The sequence below is a fragment of the Staurois parvus genome, unplaced genomic scaffold (assembly GCF_062004578.1).
Source record: "Staurois parvus isolate SC_StPar_1 unplaced genomic scaffold, SC_StPar_1.0 ptg001245l, whole genome shotgun sequence".
NCBI lineage: Eukaryota > Metazoa > Chordata > Amphibia > Anura > Ranidae > Staurois > Staurois parvus.
Genome location: NW_028319041.1, coordinates 773,671 through 789,728, shown reverse-complemented (window position 1 = coordinate 789,728; position 16,058 = coordinate 773,671). Strand labels below are relative to the sequence as shown.

General features: G+C 40.8%; 1 protein-coding gene across 1 annotated transcript in view; it reads left to right on the top strand.

The window, feature by feature from the left end:
- Window positions 1–12,490, top strand: part of LOC149437920 (uncharacterized) — a 42,142-nt gene extending 29,652 nt beyond the window's left edge. The window contains 1 exon segment of the mRNA XM_089660486.1: window positions 9,611–12,490. Coding sequence (XP_089516612.1) covers window positions 9,611–9,834 — 224 coding nt within the window. The 3' untranslated portion in view covers window positions 9,835–12,490.
- The last annotated feature ends 3,568 nt before the right edge of the window (window positions 12,491–16,058 follow it).

Sequence of the window (16,058 nt, the reverse complement as noted above, 5' to 3'; positions counted from 1 at the left end):
TCAGTGCCGCCTATCAGTGCCCATCAGTGCCGGCTCATCAACGCAAATCAGTGAAGGAGAAAAAATACCTGTTTGAAAAATTTTATAAAAGAAACAAATAAACTTTTTTTTTTTTTTTCAAATTTTTTGCACTTTTTTTAATTTATAGCGCAAAAAGTAAAGCGCCCAGTGGCGATTAAATACCACCAAAAGAAAGCTCTATTTGTGAGAAAAAAATGATCAAAATTTCATATGGGTACAATGTTGCATGACCGCGCAATTGTCAATCAAAGTGCGGCAGCGCTGAAAGCTGAAAATTGGCCTGGTAAGGAAGGGGGTATAAGTGCCTGGTAGGCAAGTGGTTAAAGTAATGCAGCGCCGTAATGCAAAAAATGGTCTGGTCAGGAAGGGGGGGGGGGGGAGAATCCTTAGGAGGGCGAGGGGTTAAAAAAGTCCCTGACCCTTTCCATAAAAATGCAGCAGCTCAAGAAAGCATAGATGTGAACGTCTTCCATAGGAAACCACATTACATGGCTCCCAAAGACTCCGGTACCTGCAGATCAGAGCGAGTGAAACAAAGGTATGCCTTCTCTACAGTCCCCTCATATTGCACTCGCTTGTTATGTACAATATATAATATTTAGTTTCCAGTCAGCAAAACTTATTTATAGAGCGGATGTCAATATTCACGTGCAGCAGAATTTCCTGCAGCTCAGTCCATAAGTCTTAGAAGGGATTTTAAAGGTCAACTCCAGCCAAATGCAACCATAAACAAAATACGTCGTCATGGACTTTGTGTGGACATATAGAAGACAAGCTGAGGACCGGAAAAAAAAAACAACTTTATTATGTTTTATTTCTATTATACAGGATTTTTATAGCGCCAACAGTTTGTGCAGCACTTTACCATGTGAGGGCAGACAGTACAATTACAAAGCAATTCATAGTTAGTTACATAGTTAGTCTGGCTGAAAAAAAGACAAAAGTCCATCCAGTTCAACCATTCAAAAAAAAAAAAGTTATAATCCTACACCCACAGTTGATCCAGAGGAAGGCAAAAAACCCAGCAAAGCATGATCCAATCTGCTCCTGCTGGGGAAAAAAATCCTTCCTGATCCCCCGAGAGGCAATCGGATATTCCCTGGATCAACTTTACCTATACAGTGGGGCAAAAAAGTATTTAGTCAGCCACCAATTGTGCAAGTTCTCCCACTTAAAAAGATGAGAGAGGCCTGTAATTGGCATCATAGGGAGACCTCAACTATGAGAGACAAAATGAGAAAAAAAATCCAGACAATCACATTGGCTGATTTGGAAAGAATTTATTTGCAAATTATGGTGGAAAAGAAGTATTTGGTCAATATGAAAAGTTCATCTCAATACTTTGTTATATATCCTTTGTTGGCAATGACAGAGGTCAGACGTTTCCTGTAAGTCTTCACAAGGTTGGCACACACTGTTGCTGGTATGTTGGCCCATCCTCCATGCAGATCTCCTCTAGAGCAGTGATGTTTTGGGGCTGTCGCTGGGCAACACGGACTTTCAACTTCCTCCAAAGGTTTTCTATGGGGTTGAAATCTGGAGACTGGCTAGGCCACTCCAGGACCTTGAAATGCTTCTTACGAAGCCACTCCTTCGTTGCCCGGGCGTTATGTTTGGGATCATTGTCATGTTGGAAGACCCAGCCACGTTTCATCTTCAGTGCCCTTGCTGATGGAAGGAGGTTTGCACTCAAAATCTCACGATACATGGCCCCATTCATGCTGTCCTGTACATGGATCAGTCACCCTGGTCCCTTTGCGGAGAAACAGCCCCAAAGCATGATGTTGCCACCCCCATGCTTCACAGTAGGTATGGTGTTCTTTGGATGCAACTCAGCATTCTCTCTCCTCCAAACATGACGAGTTGTGTTTCTACCAAACAGTTCTATTTTGGTTTCATCTGACCATATGACATTCTCCCAATGCTCTTCTGGATCATCCAAATGCTCGCTAGCAAGCTTCAGACGGGCCCAGACATGTACTGGCTTAAGCAGGGGGACACATCTGGCACTGCAGGATCTGAGTCCCTGGCGGCGTAATGTGTTACTGATGGTAGCCTTTGTTATGTTGGTCCCAGCTCTCTGCAGGTCATTCACTAGGTCCCCCCGTGTGGTCCTGGGATTTTTGCTCATTGTTCTTGTGATCATTTTGACCCCACGGGGTGAGATCTTGCATGGAGCCCCAGATCGAGGGAGATTATCAGTGGTCTTGTATGTCTTTCATTTTCTAATTATTGCTCCCACAGTTGATTTGTTCACACCAAGCTGCTTGCCTATTGCAGATTCAGTCTTCCCAGCCTGGTGCAGGTCTACAATTTTGTTTCTGGTGTCCTTCGACAGCTCTTTGGTCTTCACCATAGTGGAGTTTGGAGTGTGACTGTTTGAGGTTGTGGACAGGTGTCTTTTATACTGATAACAAGTTCAAACAGGTGCCATTGATACAGGTAATGAGTGCAGGACAGAGGAGCCTCTTAAAGAAGAAGGTACAGGTTTGTGAGAGCCAGAAATCTTGCTTGTTTGTAGGTGACCAAATACTTCTTTTCCACCATAATTTGCAAATAAATTCTTTCCAAATCAGCCAATGTGATTGTCTGGATTTTTTTTCTCATTTTGTCTCTCATAGTTGAGGTCTACCTATGATGCCAATTACAGGCCTCTCTCATCTTTTTAAGTGGGAGAACTTGCACAATTGGTGGCTGACTAAATACTTTTTTGCCCCACTGTAAATGTTATATCCAGTTATATTCTGTGTATCCAAGAAAGAATCCAGGACTTTCCTACAGCAATCCACTGAGCTGGCCACAACCAACTCTTCAGGGAGTCGATTCCACATTTTCACAGCTCTCACTGTGAAGAAACCTTTCCGTGTTTGGAGATTAATTTCTTTTCCTACAGATGTAAAGAGCGCCCCCTTGTCCTCTGTGTTGACCTCAGGGGGAATAACTACACCGAGTTCACTATATGAACCACTGATGTATTTATACATGGAGATCATATCCCCCCCTTATGTATTATACATGGAGATCATATCCCCCCTTATGTATTATACATGGAGATCATATCCCCCTTATGTATTATACATGGAGATCATATCCCCCCTTATGTATTATACATGGAGATCATATCCCCCCTTATGTATTATACATGGAGATCATATCCCCCCTTATGTATTATACATGGAGATCATATCCCCCCTTATGTATTATACATGGAGATCATATCCCCCCTTATGTATTATACATGGAGATCATATCCCCCCTTATGTATTATACATGGAGATCATATCCCCCCCTTATGTATTATACATGGAGATCACATCCCCCCTTATGTATTATACATGGAGATCATATCCCCCCTTATGTATTATACATGGAGATCATATCCCCCCTTATGTGTTATACATGGAGATCATATCCCCCCTTATGTGTTATACATGGAGATCATACACCCCCCTATGTATTATACATGGAGATCATACACCCCCTTATGTATTATACATGGAGATCATACCCCCCCTTATGTATTATACATGGAGATCATATCCCCCCCTTATGTATTATACATGGAGATCATATACCCCCTTATGTATTATACATGGAGATCATATCCCCCTTATGTATTATACATGGAGATCATATCCCCCCCTTATGTATTATACATGGAGATCATATCCCCCCCTTATGTATTATACATGGAGATCATATCCCCCCCTTATGTATTATACATGGAGATCATATCCCCCCCTTATGTATTATACATGGAGATCATATCCCCCCCTTATGTATTATACATGGAGATCATATCCCCCCCTTATGTATTATACATGGAGATCATATACCCCCTTAATCTCCTCTTCTCAAGAGAGAATGAATTCAGTTCCTCTAATCTTTCCTCATATCTGTATTCCTCAATACAAAAGGAATCAGGGCCCCCCGCTCGTTAGAGCTTACAATCTATGGGGGGTGGGGGGTCAAGTGATACAAAAAGTAATAACTATGGTGGATGGACTGATGGAGAAATAAAAAGTACAGTTGATAGGTGGGGGCAGGATGGACTTGATGGGTTTGCAGGGATTACCTAATAGTAGACAGCAGGGGCGGACTGACCATTTGGAAACTCGGGCACTGCCCGAGGGCCCGGGGTCAGTAGGGGGCCCCATGAGATGCCCCTGGTACCTTTTTCATAGGCTTTTTTGAGTTTGGGCAAGGACACAGGGGCCCCATGATCCCCAATTGCCCGGGGCCCCATGAGTTGTCAGTCCGCCCCTGGTAGACAGAGTAGAAGACAGTCTGAGAGATTGGGGTAGGGAATGCCATAGGATGGCTTAGACTCCAGAAAAGTCCTGGAGGTGAGCATGGGAGGAACAAGGGAGCTAGAGTACAGGAGGTGTCAGAAGCAACAAAGAGAATGATTTGGTTGGTATTTTGAGACTAGTTGGTGATGCAGCGGGGTGATGTAGTTATGGATGGCTTTGTAAATATTTTGAATTTAACTTGTTGGGTGAGGAGTTGGCAGAGAACTGGTAGCAGCCACTGATTGGTTGGTAAGGGGTTATCATTTGTAGACTAGACGATCGAGGAGTTTAGAGGAATAAGCGGAGCAAGGAGATATGGGGGGAGGGTTGTTAAGATTGGTGGTTCCAGTGAGGGCCTTTTTCAGTATGGGGGTGACTAGTGCATGTTTTAGAGAGTTGGAGAAGATGCCAGAAGAGATTGAAGATCGAAGATGGGTTTTAGAGATGGTAAGATAGAGCCAGAGGGTGATCGTAGCATTTGTGAGGGTACAGGGGGCAGGTGGTTAAGTACCATTCAAAATATATTACACGCGTGTCACAGAATCAGTACATTGGAACCCAGTCCTCGTGTAAAAGAAGGACAGACTTCCCAATGGGGAACAATCCAGACCCAACATAACAAAGTCACCATAGCTGGGGGTGATGTAGTTATGGATGGCTTTGTAAGTATTTTGAATTTAACTTGTTGGGTGAGGAGTTGGCAGAGAACTGGTAGCAGCCACTGATTGGATGGTAAGGGGTTATCCTATGTAGAGGTCAGCCAATGAGAAGGCAGTTACAGTAATCGCAGCGAGAGATAACCAGGGAGAAGATTAGGATCTTTGTGATGTCATTGGTTAGGAAGGGGCATATTTTGGAAATGTTGCGGAGATTGAGGTGGCAAGGTTTGGACAGTGATTGGATGTGGGGCCGAAAGGATAGCTGAGAGTCCAGGAGAACACCTAGAACCCTGGCATACGGGGACGGGTTGATAGCTGTGCCGTCGATCCGTTTCTCTGGAGTGTTGAGAGTGAGATGCAGATGGAAAGGACATTTTCAGTGAGATGGTCGCTCAGTCATTTGTAGAGTGGACGATCGAGGAGTTTAGAGGAAAAAGCGGAGCAAGGAGATATGGGGGGAGGGTTGTTAAGATTGGTGGGTCCAGTGAGGGCTTTCTAAGTATGGGGGTGACTAGTGCATGTTTTAGAGAGTTGGGGAAGACGCCAAGATGAGCGAAGATGGGTTTTAGAGATGGTAGGATAGAGCCAGAGGGTGTTCGTAGCATTTGTGAGGGTCCAGGGGGCAGGTGGTTAGGTACCATTCAAAATATATTACACGCGTGTCACAGAATCAGCACGTTGGAACCCAGTCCTCGTGTAAAAGAAGGACAGACTTCCCCAATGGGGGACAATTCAGACCCAATGTAAGCAAGTCACCATAAAGACAGTATGGTAGTCATAAGGCCCATATATTCCAAAGAGGGGGGGTCTTGATAAGTATCTTAGGAACAAACTCAGTTTGCAAGACCATGTACACCCCGTAAATGTATTGCTTTGGGGAGAGAAGGTCATGGATAAAAGATCTTAACCCCTTGACGCCGCCGTCACACAAATACGTGGCCTCACAGAACTGGGCTTTTTTCCATCCGGGGGCGCATATTTGCGTACATGTCTTTCTGCTTGGAGCGCGACGCATGGCGCACTTCCAGCACAAAGACCGCGCTGTCACTGAGAGCATCGGGTCCCGTTCTAACGATCGGGACCCGGGACTCCCGATTTTGGGTCACATGATTGCTGTGATAGCCTCTGATTGGCTATCACAGTGATCAGTCACTGTACAGCCCGGACCCCTTGTTTTTTTTTTTTATCTCTATGAATGGAGGAATGAGATACATTGTATCTCTCTAACTCCTGGCATAGAGGGGAAAAAATGTTTGTCAAAAAAAAAAAAAGATAAATAAATATTGAAAATTAAAATAAAAAATAAAGAAAAAAATACCTAGATCAAGGTTTGATCTAGTTCAGTGCCAGGGTAAGTGTTTGGTTCAAGGTCAGGGTCAAAGGTCAAAAGGTCAGGATTTTAAAAAAATTGGCGTCAGTGTGTTTTAGGTAAAAAAAGACAAAAACTACGGGTACAAATAACATACACATATATGGTATCGCTGCGATCGTCAAAAGCTGGAGAATTTATTTTGAGTTGTTCTTTGGTGGTAGGTTATGGTAGTAACAAGAAACACACAGCTAAATAAAAAAAATTTGTTTTTTTTACTATTTTGGGCCAGTTTTCTTTTGATAATAAAAAAAAAAATCAGGCGATATCTATTACCTTTTACCACCAAATGAAAGCCCAATTTGTCCTGAAAATAACGCGGTATAATCCACCTGGATGTACAAAGTAGTTGTGATGATACGGATGGTTTTACTAACAGATGTGAACGTTGCAAAATTGTGCTTAGGCATTAACCCCCCCAGCAGTATTCCCGAGTGTAGCTCGGGGTAAAGTTTCAGCACCACAAGTGGTGACCCTAAGCTACACTCGGGAATACACTGCAGCGTTGCTTCGGATCCCTCAATCACTTACCTTGTCCCGCGATGTCCCCTCCTGCAGTGTCCCCGGCAATGTCCTCCGGCCGATGCCGGCATCTGTCTTCCGGGTTCCGTTCCCTGCGACGTCATGATGTACGGGGGACAGAACGGCGGAAAATTCAAAAATTGTAAAAGTGACATTCACTAAATACACTAAAATCACATAGTATTCCATTCCTGTATCAAACCATTTCACATACATTTTGTCCCGAGTGCTTTGTCCGGCGCCCTGCCTGCATTTTTACTGTTCTTTCTGCCTGGAAACTGAGAAACGTCCATGGCGTCCAAAAAGCGTCCCTTTAGGTCAAAAGCGGTTTTAGACCGGCTAGAGAACAGCGATAGTAAATCAGAACCACTTGCAGAATTGAGTGATAATGATTGGTGGGGGAAATTCCTCATCAGACACTGAAAACGATTCTGCGACTGAGCTCAGCGATGTGCGAACTTGGCGCTATATTTCACATTTCAGTGTTTTTGGTTTGATTATATTATTGAATTACATTTATTATTATTATATTATTATTTTTTATGATTATTTATTATATTATAATTTATGATTTCATGTTTCAAATTTTATCATCCTCGGGATGTTTACTAGACTCTTGTTCGAAAAGATTTCAGTGAGTTATTCCTAAAAATTACAGGCCTACAATAAAAAAAATACATATTTCCATGCAAAAAAATGTACCGCTTTGAGCACAGAAATACTGACATAATTAGACCGCTAGGGAGGTTAAGATTTGTTTTACCCTTAGGTGTGAAGGGGTTAAAAGTATTGGAGGGTTTAGTTCTGCTTTAACCACCTCCCGTCCGGCCGTTGTATATAAATGTCCTCCCCGCACCCTGCTTGTGTGCGCTCCCTGGGAGCACGCAGCACCGCGATCCGGTGGCCGCTCGGTCCTCCGGACAGAGTGGAACACCGATCATCGGATGGGACCTCTGTGCGAGGTCCCGTTTATGTGATCACTGATTGGCCAATCAGTGATCACATGCAGAGTAGTAAGCAAGCATCATTGCTTACTACTAGTGATATCTGTGAATGATCACAGAGGTCACATGGTACAGGGCTATTCACAACACCCTTGTACCATGTGACAAGCTGGGACCAATCACAGCTCACTCAGTAGTTCTCAATGGCTGCAAGAATGCAGCCAGAGAGGAGAAATGATTGCTTTTACATCCTTTATGGGTGACAGTATGTAAAAAAAAAATAAATAAATAAAAAATAATATAAAAATTTTTTCTTAAAAATGTTTAAAAATTATAATTTTTGGTTATAAACTAATTTGGGTTATTTTTTTTTTACTAAAAAGATAACTGAATAAATTTTGGCCAAGATTTATGATGAAATATTATTTGCAAAATTTTTTAAGAAAAACACTTTTTTTTTTTTCAAAATGTTTGGACTTTTTAATTTATATAGCATAAAAAAAAAAAAATCCCAGTGGTGAATAAATACCACCAAAATAAAGCTTTATCTGTCTCAACAAAATGCTAAAAAATTCATATGGGTACAGTGTTGCATGACCGCGCAATTGTCATTCAAAGTGTGATAGCCTGAAAGCTGAAATTTGGCCTGGACTGGGAGGGGGGGAAAGTGTCCGGACTGGAAGTGGTTGAGTCCCTGCAGGGATTGTGTCTTCTGAAAGTTTAGCTGGTGTGTGGCTGTGTCCAGGGCGGACTGACCATTTGGAAACTTGGGCACTGCCCGAGGGCCCGGGGTCAGTAGGGGGCCCCATGAGATGCCCATGGTACCTTTTTTCATAGGCTTTTTTGAGTTTGGGCAAGGACACAGGGGCCACATGATCCCCTATTGCCCAGGGGCCCTATGAGTTGTCAGTCCGCCCCTGGCCATGTCAGATATCAGACAATTAACCTCTTCATGCTGGCCGAACGCAAATGTGTGGCCTCCTGGCTTCTGGACCTAGATGCTGAGCGGCCGCACATTTACGTTCTATTAAAAAAGGACATACAGTGGGGATCGAAAGTTTGCGCACCCCAGCTAAAAATTTGTAATAATGTGCATAAAGATTTTCAGTTTTAGTTTTCTGCTTAGAAGAACCCATGGTGCTGATTGTTGGGGCAAGGTCAGATGAGTCTGGGCATTTAAAACCTTTGAGATTGACATCACCTGGTCTTCCCAGACGATGATTGAGAACAATCCATGACACTGGCAGGTCTCAGCTTTGCAAAGGGGGCAGTGCATGCTATAAATTCTGCAGGGTGCCCAAACTTTTGCAGACGCCATTTTTTTGTTTTCTGTTATTTTGAAAGTGTAAATGATGGAAATAAAATCTAACTTTTGTTGACATATTATAAGAATGTCTAATCTGTAATTTGATGCCTTTTGGAGATTTTTCCATCTTTCCTTGGCTTCTTTATGCACATTAATACAAATTTTTAGCTGGGGTGCCCAAACTTTCGATCCCCACTGTATGTGCCGAGAGCGCGCGCCCTGCCCGCTCCCAGCACACACGTCCGGTACTCACGGAAAGGTCCCGGTCTCCTCTTTCGATCGGGACCTTTCCCGATCATGTGACAACGCGTCACGGCGGTCACATGACCCTAAACCCCTCCCCCACCCGTCCCGCCTCCTGAAACTCTTAAAGGGCCGGGAGGCGCCGGCGTGAAGGGGTTAAATTGGACCAGCTGACAAATATTTTCTTGACTTTGCGAAGAAATTGGTATTTTTGGGTTCAATGTCTCACTGAGGTTCATATCTTCTTTCCTTAGATGTCTTGGCTTTGGCTGCCTCCATGAAGGAGATGGTGTCCACTACGCGCAAGGCCCGGACCGCCCTGTGGTGCGCTCTACAGATCACTCTTTCCAAATGCCCATCTGGCATCACTGTGAAGCCCGAAGACCTGGAGAGGGCCCTACAGGAGCTCTGCCCCAACAAGACCCCCGGCGTGGAAGGAGAACCTTGCTCCGATGTCGGCAGTGCTGGTAGAGAGTGAAAGGGAAACGGAAAAAAAACAAACAAACCCCCTACGTATATCGTACGGCCATTTCTGGCAATAAGTACCCTCCTCCTCCTGCCAGGAAAGGGAGGCCGGCATTATCACCTTTCCAAGCTGCACCGGATGATTTTGGCCATCAAATGGCGGCTTTAATAGGATATCTTTGTAACGTTTTTTGTACAGGCGCCTTCCGCTGCATTTCTATTGTGTTTCAGCCATGACCAGTGTTCCTCCATCCTCACCGGTATCTCTTGGGGGTTCCTCTAGTCCAGGGGTGGGCAACCTGAGAGCCGCAGGACTACAAGTTCCATCATGCCTCTGCAAGTCATAGCTGTAACTGTCAGTTTTGTAATTTTTGCAATGCCTCATGGGAAATGTAGTTCCACAACAGCTAGAGAGCCGCAGGTTGCTTACCTCCTGGTCTAGTCCCAAAGCAATCCTCTTCGTCTTTTTTTTTTTTTTTAAAACAAAAAAAAGTGTTTTGTTTTGTGCCAAAGAGGGGAAATCCATGTGTACGTAGTACGTAGGTCCGTGTAAATTCCAATTCCTTACAACCAAAATGCCTAAACTTTGTATTTCTGTCATGGCGGGGTATTTGTTTAAGTTCTTTGCATGGGAAGGGAGCACCCGCGGGTGCCAAATGTAATGCACTTCCGGCGCGCTTTATCTCGGCTGAGGCGAGCTGTAGAAGTGAATGCGGACTGTAGCGTCCGGGACTGGCTTACATTTCATAAAGATGGACTCCAGGCTGATATAGAAGACACCAGGGATCAGGAACCTCAGGGGCAAGGTCCGCTTAGTCAGAGGTGTCCCCCTCCCCCTCTAAAACGCTGCACCTGTGTGTGGGGGGGGGAATACTTAGATGATATACTCACCTTCTGCTGACTTCCATAGTGTAGGGGGTGACTTCTCTGATTTCCAAAGCGCTGGGAGGGAGGGGGTGTGTGATTTCCCTGACTTCCATAGTGCGGGAGGTGACTTCTATAGAGTGGGAGGGGACTTCCAAAGTGCGGGGGGGAGTGTGATTTCCCTGACTTCCATAGCATGGAAGGTGATTTCCATAGTGCAGGAGGCTACCTCATAGTGCGGGAGCTGACTACCCTGACTTCCATAGTGTGGGAGGTGACTACCGTGACTTCTGTAGTGCGGGAGGTGACTTCTATAGAGTGGGAGGTGACTTCCAAAGTGCGGGAGGAAGGGGGGAAAGCATGACTTCCCTGACTTCCATAGTGCAGGAGGCTACCTCATAGTGTGGGAGGTGACTACCCTGACTTCCGTAGTGCGGGAGGTGACTTCCCTGACTTCCATAGTGCGGGAGGTGACTTCCCTACTTCCATAGTGCGGGAGGTGACTTCCTTGACTTCCATAGTGCGGGAAGTGACTTCCATAGTGTGGGAGGTGACTTCCATAGGGTAGGAGGTGACTTCCCTGACTTCCATAGGGCGGGAGGTGACTTCCCTGACTTCCATAGTGCGGGAGGTGACTTTGTGACTTCCATAGTGCGGGAGGTGACTTCCCTACTTCCATAGTGCGGGAGGTGACTTCCTTGACTTCCATAGTGCGGGAAGTGACTTCCATAGTGCGGGAAGTGACTTCCATAGTGTGGGAGGTGACTTCCATAGGGTAGGAGGTGACTTCCCTGACTTCCATAGTGCGGGAGGTGACTTCCTTAACTTCCATAGGGCGGGAGGTGACTTCCCTGACTTCCATAGTGCGGGAGGTGACTTTGTGACTTTTATAGTGCGGGAGGTGACTTTGTGACTTCCATAGTGCGGGAGGTGACTTTGTGACTTCCATAGTGCGGGAGGTGACTTTGTGACTTCCATAGTGCGGGAGGTGACTTTGTGACTTTTATAGTGCGGGAGGTGACTTTGTGACTTCCATAGTGGGGGAGGTGACTTTGTGACTTCCATAGTGCGGGAGGTGATTGCCCTGACTTCTGCAATGCAGAGGATGACATCCAGAACCTCCATAGTGCCCGGGGTGACGTCATCTTCCTGTCCACAAGATCCTTGAGAATGCTGAGTATCCCAAATCGTGCAAGAAGACACTACAGCCCAGTGCAGGATCGTCTCCTGTGAGATTCGGGCTACTCTGCATTCTCCGAGATCTGGCCAGGAGGAGGAAACCATCACCCTCGACTAGGCGCTGTGGAGGAAACTGGAGAAAGGCGAGTATATTATCTGTCTCCTTCCACAGGCGCAGAGTCTTCGATGGGGAGGGGTCACCTGGTATCGGTTCTTACAATCCCCTGCAGAAGCGGCTCTGGTATCCAATCGGCTGCAGTGCAGGGAGCATGCTGATAGGATGGAGTTGAGAGACAGAAGATCTCCTCAGTCTGCAGCTACTCCTTTCACTGTCCAATCACAGGCTGGGGGAGGGACAAGACCTGTAAGTGTTTCTCAACTGCAGCAGAGACCAATCAGGTCCCCTTCCCCGCAAGACAACTATTTCACGCGGGATATTTAGCCGATCGCCTGGAGTTGACCATCAAGCTTCCCCTCGCTGCCAGTTTTTTGGCTGGTTTCTGAGCTGATGTTATTAACTTAGTCATTTAAAAATATTAATAATAATTAAAAAAAAATGTATATATTATTAACTCGTTGATTAAAAAACAAATACAAAATATATATCACAGGATCGGTTAGACCAATCAGACGCAGCCTGGAATAGTTTTTCCTCGATCGGTCGTTTCCTGTGATTTATAATTAAGTACGTCGAAAAAAAAAAATCGATCGTCACTCAGGAGCAGTGTTTTGTTTCAGCAATTAAAGCGAGGAAAAAAAAAAAAAGAACATTTTAATCTAGTTTGCACTTATTCAAAGTTAGTTTTTTTTTTTTTTTTTTTTTATTAAAAAAAAAAAATAATCATTTTTAATTCCTAAAGGAATATACATTCTATTTATTTTGTTATGAAGTTTGCAAAATAATTTTAACATATACTCATGGTATTTACTCAGGAAATATAGTAAATCGCTTAGGTACAAATAAAGTATATTTAGGCAGGGTGGTGTGCAAAATAAAAAAAAAAAAAAAAAAAGAAGTATTTATAGGTTACCAAAACGTTTTTTTTTTTTTTCTTTAATGTTTTTTAATATATGCATCGTGAGTCCCTAGAGCAGTGCTGCCATCAGACTGGGCGGAGACTAGGGCAGTGCTGCCGTCGGTCTGGGCGGAGCCTAGGGGACTATGTGATTTGCCAATACAGTGTAAGCCCATGAGTTGATGCTGATTCGGTTGCCTTTGTCTTTTCCTGTGGCTTCTGACAATCATGTCTTTTTATTTTTATTTGTTTTTTTTTGTAAATGTGAATGTACGGTCGGAGACGGTTCTCAGTTGACGTCTGTGTTTGCATGGTGTTTTTATCGTTTGTATATTTCAGTCACGGTAAATATATTGTTTATTTGGTGCTAGCATGAACTAGAAGAGGTGATTATGCTATGTATTGTTAGATACACTGTTTGTATTTTATAACCTATCGGTTGCCACTTTAAAAAAAAAACAAAAAAAAACACTAAATGATATTTAATTTTTTTTTTTTTGGTTACATTTGAGAGTATAGGATGGTTTCTAGTGTAAAAAAAATAAATAAAAAATTGTGATCCTTCTGTAGAACATTTTTTGCAGCACTTGTGCGCGGTCATATGACCACGAAAATAAACGCTTGTTTCAAAACAAGTAATATTTTTTCCTTTTGTAGGGTATTTTTTTTCTTTTTTTTACTTTTTTTGGTGTTAATTACGAATTTTTATTTTTAACATCCTTAATGTTTTCATATCAGGACATTTATGGCCTTAAAGCAGAACTAAAGCTTCTTTTTTTTTCTTTTTTTACAGACAATATAAAATTGCAAATTAAAAATAGTGTACGCATGCCCACTTGCAGTTCTGCGCTACCTTTTGCATTATGCATATATTATTTTATTATATCATATATTATGCTATTTTTATTTTATTTTTCATATCAGCATTTATGGCCTTTAAAGCAGAACTAAAGCTTCTCTTTTTTTTTTTTTTTTTTTTTACAAACAATATAAAATTGCAAATTAAAAATAGTGTACGCATGCCCACTTGCAGTTCTGCGCTACCTTTTGCATTGTGCATATATTATTTTATTATATCATATATTATGCTATTTTTATTTTATTTTTCATATCAGCATTTATGGCCTTAAAGCAGAACTAAAGCTTCTCCTTTTTTTTTTTTTTTTTTTTTTTTTTTTTTTTTTACAAACAATATAAAATTGTAAATTAAAAATAGTGTACGCATGCCCACTTGCAGGTGTGTGCTACCTTTGCATTATGTATATATTATATTATTTTATTGGATCATATATTATGCTATTTTTATTTTTATTTTCTTTTTCATATCAGGGCACTTCTGGCCGTAAAGCAGAACTAAAGCTTCTCCTTTTTTTTTTTTTTTTTTTTACAAACAATTTTATTTCAATTCTACAAACAATTTTAATTCATCTATTATGCTATTTGTATATATTTTGCATTATGCATGCATTATAATATATGACTACTGCACACTATATTAAATATATTATATGCATAATAAAAACTATAATAAAATAATATAAGGTATGCAAAATGTATACAAATATTATAATACATAATCAAAAATATATATATATAAATAAAATATATATGTTTAATGCAAGCTATAATAAAGTAATATAATGTATGCATAATGCAAAATGTATACAAATATTATAATGCAAAATGTATACAAATATTATAATGCAAAATGTATACAAATATTATAATACATAATGAAAAAAATATATAAATAAAATATATATATGTTTAATGCAAACTATAATAAAACAATATAATGTATGCATAATGCAAAATATATACAAATATATACATAATGATAAATATATTCAAATAACATATTCATAATGAAAATTATAAGAACACAATATATTTTATTATATTTTAGATTATTCATATACAATTATGTTTTTAAATTGTTTGCATGATACATATATATTATATTTTGCATTATCTATTAAATTATTTTTTAGATATTGTGCATGATTCATATCTTATATGTATATTTACATTATACATACATTATATCTTTTTACTGCAGTTTGCATATATATATATATATATATATATATATATCTCATTATGCATACATTATATTATTTTATTATATTTCGCGTTATGCATGTATTATTTTATTTTAATAGTTTGCATTATGCATATTTTATAATATATTTATATATTTAGCATTTTGCATATATTATAATACAGTAAATGCATAATGCAAGCTATAATAAAATAAAATAATGTATCCATAATGCAAAAATATATCCAAATATTATATTATATGCATAGTGCAAAATATAATAAGATAATATTTATTCATAATGAAAAATATCAAAAAATAATATAAGCTATGAATAATGCAAAAATATGTAAAAAATTATTTGATACAAATACATCATGTATAAACAATAATTTAATACAAATATAATGTATGCATAATTCAAAATATCATAAAATTATATAACATATTCACAATGCAAATTATAATAAAATATTATATTTTATTATATTTTAGATTATGCTTTTTTTTGACAGTTTGCATTATGCATATATTATATTATTTTATTATTATTTGCATTATGCAAAAAATATTTTATTTTTATTTGCATTATACAATATTATATTATTTTATTTTTGTATGGATATATTATATTATTTTTTTTTTTATTATGCATCCAATCGCCTAATTTTTTTTCATCATTTTTTTTTTAAAGTCATAGTTCACTTGTCTGAACCCGTACACGGTATAAAATACCCCCCCCCCCCCAGGAACAGATGTGTAATAGGGCAGTTGTGTGGAAATCCTGTGTCCTCTGGTCTGTGAAGTCGTAGCTCAGCCCCGGGTCCTGCACTGTGCCATCAGTCCCTCTGCTCGGCTCAGGAGGGTGGTGCAGGAATCCATCCTGCACCGCTCTTTGTTAATCCCGCCCCCACGCACAGACTATTTTTAACTTGCAATTTTCAGAGTGTTTGCATTAAAAAAAAAAATTCAGTTCTGCTTTACCAATTATTTTTTTTGTTACTCTGATACTTTTTGTTGTTTTTTTGTAATCGATATCGACATCTCGAACATTCCAGTCTTCTGCCCTGTCAATTATTAATGTAAAGGGGGAGTGGCCTATGTTGTGTGGGTGGGGGAGCCCTGGGAGGGGGGGGG